Genomic DNA, 16,419 nt, shown 5'->3' on the forward strand with positions numbered 1-16,419 from the left:
GAAACATGTGGTGGAGCACCATCATGAAGAAACCATATGTTCTGCCTAACGTTGAGATTCACATTTTCAAGGAGCACTGGTAAATTGTTGCGCAAAAATTCTAAATACCGAGCACCAGTCAAATGATTTTCCAGAATAAAAGGTCTGATGAGCATCCCGTTCAGAATTCCAGCCCATACATTTACAGAAAAACATTGTTGAAAGTATGTTCTCCGTGTAATATGCGGATTTTCCAAAGCCCAGTAATGAGTGTTATGAAAGTTGAAAATTCCATTGCGCGTAAAATTTGCCTCATCCGTAACTAAAATGTTCATGGTAAAGTTTGGGCTTAACTGCTGGTGATGTAACAACCATTCACAAAAGTGTACTTGAATCGGCAAATCTCTTGGAAGTAAGGCTTGTACCCTCTGCACATGAAACAGGTACAGCAACTCGTGCCATAAAATTTCCCAACTTGTAGATTGCGATATTCCAAATCGCGCTGCAATTATCCTAGTGCTAACTCCAGGTTGTTCTTCGATAACTTCTAAAATATCCTCCTCCAGATTTAGGATGTGCCTAGGTCTAATAGCTCCTCCATCTTGTCCAGGCCGCGGTCGCAAATTGCCAGTTTCTCTATCTCGCTGAATAACACGTAAGAAAGCCCCACGTCTCGGGTGATATCTTCGGGGAAATCTTTGAGCAAACAGATCAGCTCCTGCCACTGCATTCTGATGCATTTCTCCGTAAACCAAAACCATGTCGACAAGTTCTTCGTTTGTAAAAATGTGCGCCATTACATTTGACGCTTTTATTTTGTTCGTGTGAAAATAACGATCGAAAACGATCACAACCACCAATAAACTAAGTACTGCTAAAGATTCCAAATAACAAATTCCAAACATTATGACTTGTTTACTATCAGTTATTAATAAACAAAATAAGTTCGTCTGATACACGTTCTGTTGACATTTGTTTAACTTTATTTCGGAAACCAAACATATTTTACTGCAGTTTTTTCTCATTATTACTAATTATTGGTCTTCATCTACCATTTTCCAAGTTTATGCGCATAGGTGGAAAATCACCCTGTATATTAGTAGACGCGTCTTTTAAAGAGTTATAACTTTGCCACTTGAACTAAAATTTTATAAAGTTATCGAATAAATACTGTTTTTCCCGAGGTTTATTCTCGTTTTTTCACTTCACAAATCCACCCCTATGACTTTGACCCCGTGAAGTAAAATGCATCTCTGATTTTTCTGAAAGTTTTGAACATAAGCTTAAAGTTGTAGGTCTTATTGTATGGTAACAATCAACGACCAACCCCAGTCATCTCCTAAAAAAAAGCCTAGTCCGTAACACTTATATAACCAACTGACAAAAAGTCAGCCTCCGCGTAATTTTTTCATTTTTCAATATACGGCTTGGCTGTACTATATCATATTTAATAATTTCTGAATGACGATTTAGGTCTTCTCTAAATTTTATTTTCTGGTATAGTTTGGTGGAAATAACATTATTTTATTTTAATTTTTTATGATACCTTAGACTATATAATCATAGAGTAAACAAATTGTATAGTAATTATAAGATGGAAAAAAAGTGAGGAGGATTTATTCGGATTTACTTACATTATATAAAATATTAAATAGAATTTTTATTGCGCTGGTATTTTGGAAAATGTACCAATTATTATCACTAATAGACCTCACAATCCTGCATTTTACGTTTGCCTTTTCATCATGCTAATTACAGTTTCTTTTTTTTAAGCACCAGAATCATGAGCGAATCTCCTTAGAAGAAAACTCTGTTAAGTCATTTAAATTAAAACTTGAAAATTCTAAAATACTAATATTGTATAAAAGATAAAGAAACAAAGAAAAACAACCAAGTCACGATCTCACAAACATTTATTATCGACGATACGTGTTCCGCTCTATTAGAGCATCATCAGGTCTAAAACTAAGACACCAAAATATACATCACATTTTACCTGATGATGCACTAATAGAGCGAAACACGTGTCGTCGATAATAAATGTTTGTGAAACCGTGACTTGGTTGTTTTTCTACGTTTGTTTATGTTGTACCTGGTCTCTGGAGAAACTGGATGAAGCCTTTTTTTTGTATATAAGGTTACGTTTTTGTATTTATTGTTTTTCATTATTTTTGCTGAAATTTTGTTTACTTCCATGCTATTAATTATTTGTCATATTCTTTGCTACTAATTTTGATTATTATCTATATTTTATTTTATTCTCTTAAATTGGCTCTGCCGTTTACTAGTTTACTTTTTAGATTACTAAGTAAAACAAACAAAAAGTTAATGAAAACAAGAAATTAAAGCAAAATATAGTGTAATAAGTAAAAATATTTTGTTTTTGAAGAATACAGATTTGTAAGACATATGTACGTTACGGGGACAGAGTCTAATAAATAGTACATTTTGTAAAGAGCTTTATAATTAATAATATAGAAAAAGTTGAACTGCTTAATAAGTTATTAAAAACCCAATAAAAATTAGACTGGTCACTTGGTATTTTTCGCCTTCATTAAAATAATACATACATATTAAATACAGATGTGCTATTCTTAAACACAGCAACTTTTTTTGGTAATATTTAAAGTATATCATCAAAAAAATTAAGCAAACTTACGTCACAAGAAATAATTTACATTAAAAATATTATATATGAATTAATTATTGAAATAAATTTCATTACGTATTAAACGATTAATCTATATATTATTTTTTCCACTGTTTTATTTCTTGCTTATTATTAACTTATCGTGTACAATGTCTTTCTTATAAATACCCTTTATTTTAATTATCCTTTTCACCTATTAAAAATCATACAGGTTACACTAACAATGAATGTAATATCTCCATATTATATCTCTATAAGTCGTCAAACTAATTCGAATTTGCTTTGTGCTTGATAACGTTTAATTAGATACCAGTAAAGTCCTTGAATACGGATAATTAAATTTAGGATAAATTGGAACTAAATCAAATGGTTAATTAGGTATATAAAGGACTGAGATGAAAGTTATTTTCACCCTATGTGATTAAATTAACCTTTCGTGTTAACAAATAATATGAACAAAATTGTCTTTCTTAATTGACCATCCCTACCGCGATTCAATATTGCATTATTAACTGAAAAGTCATAAAATTGTATTTTTTTACTCGACTAAGATTACTGTATATGGTGAGGAAGGTTTTATAATTTGATTTTTGTGAGTGAAAAGGGTTGGTACACAAAATATCTAATTTCTTAACTTTTTACCATCCCTATCGCAATTTCATTGCGTACTAATTGAATTGTCATAAAGCTGTATTTTTTTTACCTAATTTAGCTCATTAGAAATGGTAGGCATAATTTCATTACAATGGTCCATAATATCTGGGATGACTACTTAGATTAAAAAAATGTGAAAAATAATAAAAAAATTTTCATCATTGTTCTTAATTGAATTAATATTCAATTACTGAGACCTCACAAAATTATATTTGTTCTACTGCATACCGTTAAGATTCTTTATGATACTTTTAGAAAGGATTAATGAATATTTTAATCTCTTCTATCTTTCATGTCATTATATAAAAAAAAACTATAACAACCTTAGGGCCATATTACATACCCGTACATGCGTCCAAAATAAAATGTCTCAATGGGCACACAATAATGATCATAATAAAAAACCTAATGGCCTAAAGGGAAATTCTGAAACATCGCAAAACTCAGGAAATTATTTGGCTTTCCTTTTCCTCTGGTTTTCTTTAATCTTACAAACCTCGTAAATTTTTTCATGTCCATCATATAATTTTTTTCCCTACATTATCTGTCTTTTTGTTACAGGGTTTTCAAGAAATCATCCCCTAATAGCAAACTGACGTTATATTTGGCATCACGTGACTTGGTGGCTTCTCAGGGCCGTATTGACTGCCTTACCGGTGTGCTATTGATCGATCCTGATTTTATAGATAACAGGAAGGTTTACGGGCAGATTACGCTTACTTTTCGGTAAGTAAATAGTAGATTTTAACCCTAGGGAGGAACGAAAGTGCCACCTTCTACCCGTAAAGCGAAAACAAAAACGCGATTTTTCGTGTTTTAAATTTAAAAAAATATTTGCCTTTATCGTCGCAAATTCCCACAGAATATTTACGTTTTCCGATAAAAGTCTTGGATAAATATTTACTTTATTTAAAATGGAATAAAATTTGCTTAAAAAATAATTATCGGAGCACAGCTTAAATTGCTAAAAGCAACATTCTGGCTCGTGGCGCCCCTTAAAAAATTATTCGGTATTTACGTAATTTGCTACGAAAATGTACGGTTCATTGGCTTGGGAGGTATTTAAGACAAAAAGTTTTCTCTGAAGCGGACGAACAAAATCAATAATATTTTATTATTGAATGTTGATTTATTTTTTTTAAATTTTTAATGAAGCTGAGTTTGAATTTTCAAAAGTATCAATTAAAATCAGAAAATTAACGATAAATTTTTGTCAAAATATTCCATTAAAAATTTTTGATTTGAAGGGCATATGAATTATGAAATAGATAGTTGTAAAACTAACAATATTCATTTTAACAAATAAAGTATAGTTTTTTACAAGTTTCTGAACCATATAATAAAGTGCTTTTAATTAGTTTGTCATATATACATATATTGTATATCCTATGCTTCGCTATATTTTTACTTCAGAAAATTACGTTCAGAGAGTTGGATGGATTTACCCAAATTGTAGGCACTCCGACGCGTATCACAGACAAGAGCAGTACTATTAATTACATCATAACTAATGATATGAGTTTGCCATTTAAAGTGCATTTGACACCTAAAATAAGCGACCATAGTATAATTTCTGTCCTTTAAACTTAAACAAAAATAGAATGAGAACTCTAATATAGTAATATACCATAGAAATATGAGGGATTATAATACCGATCATTTACAAAATTACCTCTTAAATACTAAATGGGATAAAAAATGTGAGAATCTTAATGTTTTGGCTGATTTTCTGCTGATCTTTAAGTTTTGTAGGAGACATAACAGATATTTTAAATATGATATACCCTATGCAACGTATTGTGCTTGAATAAAAATATGTATCCAAATATCGGATAACGCATGATATAAGACAAAAAATGCATGCAGAAAATAATAACGAAGTATGAAGTGAATATAAAAAATTCGAAATTCTATTGTGAAGCAAATTAAATTTAAAAAAGATCAATATTTTAAAAGAATTATCGATTATAATAAAGAAACTCCCGTGAGATGTGGAAACGTTTAAGAAAATTAATTCCTAAAAAAATTATTTAATATCCAAAGAAATTAAATTTGAAAATATAATGATTTTTTATTTTTTGAACAAATATCTATGGCTGACCTAAAAAATATAATAAGAGATATGAAAAATATTGAGGGTGGTGACCAGGGAGTTTCTAAAAAAGTATTGTGTGATGTGTTTGATGTTGTTGGCGATCGTTTGCTTAGAATTATAAATGCGTCCCTCTCAAGAGGACAGTTTCCTGAATCTTGGAAAGAATCGACTGTGCTTCCTGTACCAAAACTGCAAAACACTTACCTCTATAATGAATTTAGGCCTATTAATACTGTGGGAGTATATGAAACAGCATTAGAACTGGCTGTGAAGAAGCAAGTACAAAAACACTGTGATGCAAATAAATTTTAGTGTCAAATCAGGATTTGGATTCCGTGGATTGCCGTGGAATTGGATTCCGTGGATTTCACTCATGTAAATCTGTCGTAATCCATATATGTGACACTTTTCTTAAAGAACAGGATAGAGGGAATTTTGTTTCGGCAGTGTTTCTTGATTTTAAAAAGGCTTTTGAGACAGTGGATAGAAATATCTTATTAAAAAAATTTAAAAGTTTCAGTTTTGGGCAAAACGTATTAGAGTGGTTTAAATCATATTTAACCAACAGACATCAAAAAGTTAAATTTTAAAATAGTATCTCAGGTTCAATATGGAGTGCCTAGGGGAACTGTCCTGGGTCCGTTATTATTTTTACGTTATATTAACGATATCGTAAATGTTCATCAATCAGGTATTAACATAAATAATATCCATGTTTACATAAACAATATTGCAATAGAACACGAACAACAAATTAAATATTTAGGTGTTATATTCGACTGTTATTTAAATTTTCATGTGCATGCCGATTACATGAAAGTACATACCGTGAACACGAAAATATCCGAAAAAAGTAGATTTTATTTCAAGGGTAGAACAAAATTTGTCAGTGACTACCAGATTATTGTTATATAATAGCATAGCGGCACCTCACCTTGAGTTTTGCTCATCACTTCTTTATAATTTACCTAAGTTTAAAATTGACCAATTACAGTTGATGCGGAATCGAGCAATTAGAACTATTTTGAAATGCAACAGATTCCCACTCGTGTCATTAATGCTTAATGTGTCAAACATGTTGTCAATTAAAAAAAATTGCTTTTAGTGTATATGTCTATCCGGACCGGTAACAAAGACCGGTTCACTTTTATATTTTTTCCATTCATTTAGCCCATGTTGTCTTCACCAAGAAACTCTATGTCTAGAAAACTTACCCTATTCTAAATTCTATGCCTTTTTATGCCTACTGTCAAATTTTCCTAATGTCAAGTCACCCTAAGATGGACGCCGTCCGAAATTCCGTTTTGGCGAATCAAGTTTTATGGGGCTGGACTAAACTAAATCAGGACGCGCTGTTCTACTGTGTAATGTTCCATGTTAATTAACTCCCATCTGTCAACTTTCGATCGGTCACGTCATAATGACCCTAAGACTGTCAAACATGGCGTCCAATTCAAATCTTTCAATCAAGCGTTCTTATTGAAGCACCCTCTAGTTACAGAATAGTAACTAACATTTTACATGCAAACAACTTATTACTCCACACCATTATTAAACATTTGAAAACATTTTTACTTCTACAAATACCGGATGAATAGAAAGGGTTCATTTCAGGTCAAATGATTGAAAAAACACAACTTAAAATTATTAGTGATGGGTGTTCTCAAGCATCTGATATTTTTAATTAAGAGACTTTACCAACACAATAATGCTAATGTCGGAACAGGATAGCAAGACAAAAACCGAAGTAATGATCATCGAGCAATTTAATAACATACCTAATATCAAAAAAATAGTGAGATATAATGTGGTCGATAAGTTTGTTTACCTAGGATCGGTGAAAATCAAAGATGGAGGTTGTTCAGAGGAAATAAAGAGAAGATTGGCAATGGTCAGGTGGAAAATTCGATGCACGGTCTCATATGAGATGGACCAATAGATTAAAAGAAATGACGGAGCACTCATCACGTGGTAATACATCTAGCACAAGATACAAGAGCACGGAAACAATAAATTTAAGCACATAGTTTTCTTCTCTTCTTAGTTTCCTTCAATTTTAAAATGATTAAATGGAAATTTCAGAGATATCAAGACTTTTAGATCCGCTTGTCTAAGAATAAACTTTATAAGTAATTATTTAACTTGTTTTTGAATAACCCGAAGTGAAATTATAGCTAAAAAAGCTACAACTTTTGCCTGGCAAACTTCTTTCTCTAGTGCGAGACGCTATCGTTCTCTTGTTTTAACTTGTGATTTTTTCGCACTTAAGAACTTCGTTGGCCTGGCCAATAAGTGCAATACACTTAAATATTGAACTTAAGTTAATACTAATAAATATTGTAATACATAAAATACGATCACTACATCCTCCAGAGGGTGAAAAGAAGAAAAACCCCAAAGTCGAGTGTCATCATTTGAATCGGTGGAGTTGGATAAAATTACAAGATTCTAAGGATTTTCGAAAAAAAACCCAACCCAACCCAATTCAACCCTTTTTTTTTTGAGAGGTGTAAAATACATTTACGTACATCTGGGAGGACTCAGGTAGTGTGGGACTCAAAGTTTTCATTCTTCAAAACTCCACTACCCACTACACATCACCCCTTGTGAGCTCTTTGCGCTCTACCCCGGCACCATTTCGGAGAAATCTAACTTCAGGGAAGGGGTTCTTGTTCCTACAAGTAATTTTGCGTCCTTTCTATATCCCTCTCATCTCTCTCTTTTCTTTCTACCATCGAGTCCATCATCTTTTCTATCGTTTTCCAGCCGTGTCGATCTTTCAGCATAATGTTCCCAACGTTGCTCTTAGTTATTGGGCACCCTAGGTCAATTTCCACCTGTAGTCTTATTGCAGTAAATCTGACACAATCGAAGAGCATATGTTCGGGAGTATCGTTTTGACTGTCACCGTATATACATTCTGGTCCGACCCTTTTCTTAAAGCGGTGTAGATAGCTCCCAAAACACCCGTGTCCCGATAAAAATTGCCTGACCACATAGTTAACCTCCCCATGCTTTCGGTTGATCCATGAGGCGACATCCGGGATAATTTCTTTAGTCCATTTTGCTTTTTGGGTTTGAGGGTTCCATTTTTGTTGCCACTTTTGTATAGTAGTTTTTCGTTCATTTTCTAGAATTGTTTTTTTATTTTCTGCATTTATTTTCTGGTGTTCGTTGTTTCTCTATTCGGCATCTCTCCTCGATTGGTATAAGGCCGCTTATTACTGTTGCAGCTGTTGCGGAGATCGTGTGATAGCCGCAGCAACATCTTATGGCGGCTTTTCTCTGGCATGACTCTAGTTTTTGTTTATTTCTTTTACTTTTAAGGGCTGCTGCCCATACTGGAGCTGCATATAGGAGTACCGATTGTAGTGCCATGGCCAATACTTTTCTTTGAGAGCACGCAGGCCCGCCGACATTTGGAAGGAGACACTGAAGGGTTTTAATTACGTTGTCTGATTTTTTTACAATGTAGTCTACATGAGTGGAGAAGCTCCTGTTATAATCTAGCATAACCCCTAGATATTTTGTTGATTTTGCTGGTATTATCACGTGTTCTCGAAAACGAAAGTGGATGTTCCGTCGGCTTTTGCAGCTCCAACCAAACACTACGGCCGTAGTTTTTTCCAGGGCGACTTCTAGGTGGTTTGCTAGCATCCATTGAAATCTTTTGAAACTTAAAATTTAAAATATTTGGTGTAAGTATACAAATCCATTATTTTTCAGGAATAAAATTAAGTTTTTGTAAAATTGTTTTTTAAATTTTTTATTTCTAGCGACTATTATTAAATGTTTAATAATTTTGAGAATAACTGATTAAGAAGAAATCAGTTTATGTGTACATTAACTAATGTGGTTTCCTTAATTTGTTGATGAATCTTGACGATGATCACATATTGTTCAAAAAGTTGATCACAATAATTAATCTGAGATCTGTTTTAAGCAATTACTAAAAAAGTATTTAAAAATTATATTTAAAGGCTTAAAAAATAATAACAATACTAAGAAGTATTTTTAATAAACAGAATATAGGATAAAAGCAGGATGATTTTATTTTAAGTTTTACAATTTAAAGATAAAAACCGGTTGATAATAAAAGAATTTTATGAATTTTGATGAATTTTTAAAATTCATTGCAAATCATTTTAGGCAAATATATATTACAATATAGAATATAAAAAAGCAATAGAGAGTATATGCTAAGAAATGCATCTTTCAAAGCATCTTGCAAAAAAAAACTTTTTACATCAATTTTAGTACATCAACTTAACTAGAGACTAATAATTCTGCTTTATAAATGTCAATAATTGGTTTTCCTATAATATTATAACGTATTTTATTATTATGGGACAGAAAATAAATACAGAATAATATATAGCTAACTGACATTTTATACTTTTAATTAAAAGTTCAGCTTTTATATTTCTCAAATATTTTTATCCAAGTAAAACACTTTCGCCCCCGCGAACGCTGTTTAATCTTCGAGCGTCCGGTTTCTTTTTTCTTTCGCTTTTATTTCATTTTTCTCAAAGCAATTAAAAAGGATAAATTTATTAAAGTCTGTAGGATAGAGTCGACTGGTTAATTAAAGATTTAGAAATGGTATAAAATGCTTTTAAATATTTTTATTTTTATTATTGATATCGGAAAAAAAATTTCATGTATGAGAGAAATGAGTATAATAGAAATTAAGGGAGCTGATTAAAAAATTGCAAAAATGAATATATGATAAATTTGTAAAATTATTTTATATGAATTAAAAAAATGCTGTAATGGCAAAAACTTCTATTTTATTTTATTGTTTACAAAAAAAAGGACTAATGCTCCAAATAGTATAATTTAAAAAAATATGCCTAAAACACACCAGGGTGTTTTCCAAACAGTTTACTCCTATTATTGTTTATTATCAAAAATATATATATTTGCTATATAACATTTCATAAAAAACTATTGTCCAATAATTAACACAAAAAAAACAATTTTCCCTGCACAAATTGCATTTTAATTTGATTATCTCGTAACATATTTTTCCATTTAAAATTTAGCCATTAGGTCTGATGTGCACACCGTAATAAGACTTCAAAATGCAATAACATACCGATACTATGGATTCATTAGTTATCAAATAACGCATATTGGATATACGTGGAAAATTTATCGGATATAGGCACACATACCCATTAATACCTAGTTAATAAGTAAACTAATGTATCGATAAAATTAAAACTAGGTATGTGTACTTGTGTTTGAGTGCTCATTAATTAGCGATAATGTATTTTCCTGTATATTTTTTTTATGGTGATAGTGTGATAGTCTTGGCGTTTAATTCCTGCTTTGTTTGTATTGCTATACTATGATTTACAGGTAAATATTGATATTGATAAAAAATAGACAAATTATCAATAAAACAGGATAAGCATTATGAACTAATCTTAAATATTTAGAACAATGTCCACGTGGCAATATGGCTAGTTTTGTTATTTATAAACTATTTAAAGTTTATGACTATTATAAAAAAACTTAAAAAAAAAAATAACTTTCTTGCCATCAATTTTGAATATTCCTTTGCAGGAATTCAATACATGTCTTTAAAAATTCGAGTTTTTCACTAAAGATTAACGTATACGCGAAACTAGAACTTGTTGCAAAAAATACACAAAAAATCCAACTTCTAGGGTAAATATGGAAACTACTGTTAAAAATATTTTTATTTAAGTAAATATACGTTAAATATGGTGCTTTTTTGAAATTTTTGCAATAAATTTTGCTTTGTTAGTCATAATCCAAGGGTTTTATTATTCGCATTCTTTGCAGAAACGTGTATGAACAGTTTTTGATTTTTGACTAACTTTTTATACTGGAAAATTAATTTCTATAAGCAAAATATTCTCTAAAAGTCTTCAGTTACTATAAAAAAACCAAAGAAGTATTTTTGTAAGGGTTTTAAAAAAAAACGGAACTTTTTTGACTAAATATTAAAATATAAGGAAATCTCAAAATCTTTATTTTTTTAAATTCAATAAATAATTTTATACTTTCTAGATTTTTTAAGATTAAAAAAAAATGTATATGGTTTTTTTTAATTATTGACCAAAATTTTACAGCGGAAAATTAATTTATAATTAAATAGTATAAGTAATAGCTCAAGAACTCTTCAAATTCCATAAAAAAAAATTAAAAAAATATATAAGTTTCCTGATAATTTTTTTAACACCTTTATTTTATGTTACTTCATTTTTTTTCTCACCATAATTCAATGACATTTATCGTATTTTTGTTTATTTTTACCTAAAATTTTATTCAAAAAAAATAATTACCCATACGATTTCAAATCACTTTCAGTAAAAAGTATCAATTTTTTAAATTAAAAAAAAAAAGTATTTTTCAAAAATAAGTAAATTAAAGTACATTCTGTATAAAATCCTGTAAAAGAATATTTTTACTTCTTAATTATTAATAGAATAAAACATCACAAAATAGTACGCAAACGAATATCTCTAGAATATTACTAGAATTTACAATTTTAATTCTATTTATGAGAATAGAAGTAATGACACTGATGATTTACAGGATTAATTATTATTAATATTCATAGGGATAAAGTATATTACTTTAATAAACCATTTCAAGAACCCTCAAAAATCCCTCTTTACCTTTACTCCTTAAGCAAATTAAACTCAATTTCAAAGACTTCCGATTGTGACTGGCAGACTTAAATTCAAAGTAGCTTCTATTTTACCTGAGAAAATGTATTTTATTAAAATTCTTGAAAGACTTCCTTTTCACTCGTAAAAGAAGAGCGAAGGTTTAGAATTTCAATTTCCGATTGAATATTTGGGGTTACGACATTTGACGTTCAAAGTTCAATTTATTAAAATCTTCTACCGGCTGATATTAAAAGGAAAATACCAAAAACCGGTGGAATTACGTAAATATACATCAGATGTTAAGTGTAATGAATTTTTCAAAATTTTATTTACTATTTTAATTATTAAATAAGCACACATATGTTTAATCTATTATTAGGATTAAATTTAAAAAATTACAATAATATAGCTGTATAAAGAAAATAGTTAATATTTACTTGTTTATTAAAATAATCTAAGTTTCGTATATTACTGGATACATAACTTAAATGTATATAATTTTAACTTTAACCTAATGATGTTCTTGTGAGGAGCAATACTTTATAAGAGAAGTTACTTTTTCAAGTTATTTTTTTATTCTCCCATTTCTTGCGCTGATTTTGTTTCTCACTTCTACACATCCGCTATTAAATTATGTTCTTCGTCTATAGGAAGTATTACTATGCAAGAAAAGTAACTTTTTCAGGGAAACCAGGATGTGAATAAGGCGTGACATGCGGTAGAAACTCAAAAAGTGTTCAAGTGACACTATGAAACGATAAAATAGAAAATATTTAAATTTAACGAATAACATAAAATACGTTTAAAATAAAGCAAAAAATAATATAATCATATCCATTTAAGTTATGCATCTAGAAATAGAAATAGTTTCAAACCTATTTCCAATTTATTAGTAGTTAATTTAAGTAGATTCTTAAAAATTAACAAAATATCCCTACGAAATATTGTATATTAGTAGATACTCTTTTAACAGCGAAATACTTTTTTTATTTTTATTAAAGCCGTTGTCCTAAAAAATAAAAAAAAATATATGAATAATTTTTTTTAATTTTTCAATTCACCGCCTGATCTTACTTGAACTTTTTTGTATTGACATGCTTATTCATATAATTTTTTTAGGAAGTATTACTATGCAAGAAAAGTAACTTTTTCAGGGAAACCAGGATGTGAATAAGGCGTGACATGCGGTAGAAACTCAAAAAGTGTTCAAGTGACACTATGAAACGATAAAATAGAAAATATTTAAATTTAACGAATAACATATAAAATACGTTTAAAATAAAGCTAAAAATATTATAATCATATCCATTTAAGTTATGCATCTAGAAATAGAATTAGTTTCAAACCTATTTCCAATTAATTAGTAGTTAATTTAAGTAGATTCTTAAAAATTAACAAAATATCCCTACGAAATATTGTATATTAGTAGATACTCTTTTAACAGCGAAATACTTTTTTTATTTTTATTAAAGCCGTTGTCCTAAAAAAATAAAAAAAAATATATGAATATTTTTTTTTATTTTTCAATTCACCGCCTGATCTTACTTGAACTTTTTTGTATTGACATGCTTATTCGTATAATTTTTTTTTTATTATTTATTATTATAGGTGGCAAAAATTAAAAAATTAAATAAAGCTTACATTCTATAAAAATATCATACAAAACATTAAAAAAAAAATGCAAAATGTATTCAAATTTATTTATTTTTTTAAATTTAAATCAAAATTATAATTTTTTTCTTTTATAATTTACTTTATTTATTAAAGCATATATTTTAAATTTATTAGGAATTGTTGGGCGCCAAAGTTATTCCGTATAACAATAGGTAAAACATTAAACATTCTGAAAATAGCTCATTAAAACCGATTTTAAGCATTAAGAACTAGGTCGACTAGTGGAGGTACATACAATTCAGATTCGGTTCTGAAGTGTGATTTAAACCCTTAGAAATGTCCCACTAATTCCATGAATATTAAAGACACTGACCAAAAAATCTACTTTTTGTTTCAATTTTCAACTATAGAATACGCCGAATATTCAAAAAAGCCATGTTCCTTTTTTCTAAAAAGGTTTTTCTTATGCTTTTCAACAGCTCCTCTCCCAATGCCCAAACTTTCATATTAAAATCCAGTTAAGCCTCCAATCTTACTGAATTTATTGGAATTTCATAATAAACCCTTACAGGATCGACAAAACAAAGGGCTGCCACTTCAGAATAATAAATAACCAAGAAATTCCCATGAGATGGCAGCAAAATTTGATCGATTATGCTTTACATGTCGTAAAATTTGAAACGCGGCTTTAACGTAAATTACTATATCCGTGGAATTTCCTATTACAACAGAAATTATGTTAATTTGTTTTTCTAGATATGGCAGAGAAGACGAGGAAGTAATGGGCCTAAAGTTCTGTAATGAGGCAGTTATGTGTTTGACCCAACTGTACCCACCACCTGAGCAGCCAATATACACCACCACACCCTTACAGGTAAAGTTTTTATTAATTTAACTTAGTAAAAGTGATAAGTTAACCATTTTATTATATAACAAAAAGCTTTCTCCATTTAGGGCAAACTCTGGGCCATTAAACGGCGTTGTCTTACGTAATTCCCCATAAAACTTCCCAAAGCCACCCTTTAGTTGCTTCAATCTTGTCAGGGTCTTAAAGCGTTTTAGCCTGATTAAATTTTATTGGCGTAGAAAAAACCCAATGATACCCTATTAATTTGGACAAGAGGAGGCGTAGAAGTTTCCTTCTTTTTCAAGCTGTTTTAGACCATAATTTAGTCGGATAAGGATAAGATCGCCTTTATACGTCCAAAGTTGAGAGTACTGATTTAAAATCTGCGTTATTATAACGTAAATAAAACTGCCATTTCTAAAGAAAGAGTGCGTAAATGAATATGTCAGATAGTAAAAAGAAAAAGTTTATTTTGAAAGTATCTTTATGAGAAGAGAAAGGAGGATGACTATTATTTTTAGAAAATTGACCCAAGTGCTACAGATTTTAGTTATATTTTATTCTTATTTTTGTGTAAAAAACCGGCAATATTTACATTTAATTTTTTTTTATTAGTTTCCTAAAAAAAATTAAAAGAAACTCAGTTTCCAAACCGTTTACAAAATGATTTTAAAAGCTGGATTCATTAATGAGAAGAAAAGAGAGGACCGATGTCTTAAAATTATTAAAATGGAAAAAGACGTTGCACTACAATAATCAAAAATAATAATTTATGAGAAAAAAAGAAAATAGAGACTTTTGGAAGAAATTTAAAAGAAATGTTTTAAGTGTCTAAAAAATCAACTTAACAAAAAAAATTAAGTTACTTATATATTTTATATAAGTATTATTAAATGTCACGTTCCTCGAAAAAATGTGAAAAATTAAAAAAAAAATTGTTGTTTTTTCATAATAATTTTTTAAAAATACCTTGAATTCCTTTAATACATTAATAAATTAAAAGAATTGATATATACAGGGTGATTTTTAAGTTGATATTTTTTTTAACTGTGTATAGAACTCGGTAAAATATCAATTTTTTTTAAAATAACTTTTTCCGATACACTCAAAAACAAGGGACATACAGAATAAAAAAAGTGAATATGGATTTGTTTTTCATCGTCTGTTTATGTTTAGTTTTTGCTCGAATTTTTGTATTATCGATCACGCATTGTACCGATCAGTTAGTCTTAGACACTTTTGGTTTATTGTTGTTAATTTTAAATTTGCAAATCCTAAAAATGGCACATCGGTATGAAAACAATGAACTTGTGGATATGTTGCTTATTTATGGAGAGTGTCTTCAAAGTGCTGCTGCTGCTTCGGTATTATACGGAGACCGCTTTCCTTTGTGGAATCATCCTACACCCAGAAGTTTCATAAATATTATTCAACGGGCTAGGGATACTGGCGATTTACGGGAACATCGTGGAGGGCATGCAGGAAGAGGAAAGAGACCTGAAAATGTTTATAGGAAAGAACAAATTTTAAATCTCATCGAAGGAGATCTAACAACAAGTACTTGAGTTGTTGCAGGGCAGGTCGGATTAAGTCAAACAAAAGTATGGACAGCATTGCGCGAGAATCAATTTAATCCCTTTCACGTTCAACGTATCCAAGCGCTACTGCCTGAAGACTTCCCCCGCAGAGTTTAGTTTTGTGAATGGTTCCTACAACAACATGAAAATGATCAACATTTTTCGAACAAAATTTTACCCATGGACGAGGCAACATTCACCCGAAACGGAATTAACAATTTTCGAAATTCGCATGTTTGGTCTGTTGATAATCCCCATGCAATTCGCAGAACCAATTTTCAACACCGCTTTTCTGCTAATGTGTGGGCAGGAATTCTAAATGGGATACTTGTTGGACCATTTATCTTACCAGACCG

At 29.9% G+C, this 16,419-nt stretch overlaps 1 protein-coding gene across 1 annotated transcript in view; it reads left to right on the forward strand.

Moving 5' to 3' along the window:
- The window catches only part of LOC126733989 (arrestin homolog), a 212,904-nt gene that overhangs the window by 32,815 nt on the left and 163,670 nt on the right, over window positions 1-16,419 (forward strand). Inside the window, exons 4-5 of the mRNA XM_050437496.1 lie at window positions 3,845-4,009; window positions 14,396-14,513. Coding sequence (XP_050293453.1) covers window positions 3,845-4,009; window positions 14,396-14,513 — 283 coding nt within the window. The remainder of the gene's footprint in view (window positions 1-3,844; window positions 4,010-14,395; window positions 14,514-16,419) is intronic.

Source organism: Anthonomus grandis, chromosome 3 (assembly GCF_022605725.1).
Source record: "Anthonomus grandis grandis chromosome 3, icAntGran1.3, whole genome shotgun sequence".
Taxonomy (NCBI): Eukaryota; Metazoa; Arthropoda; class Insecta; order Coleoptera; family Curculionidae; genus Anthonomus; species Anthonomus grandis.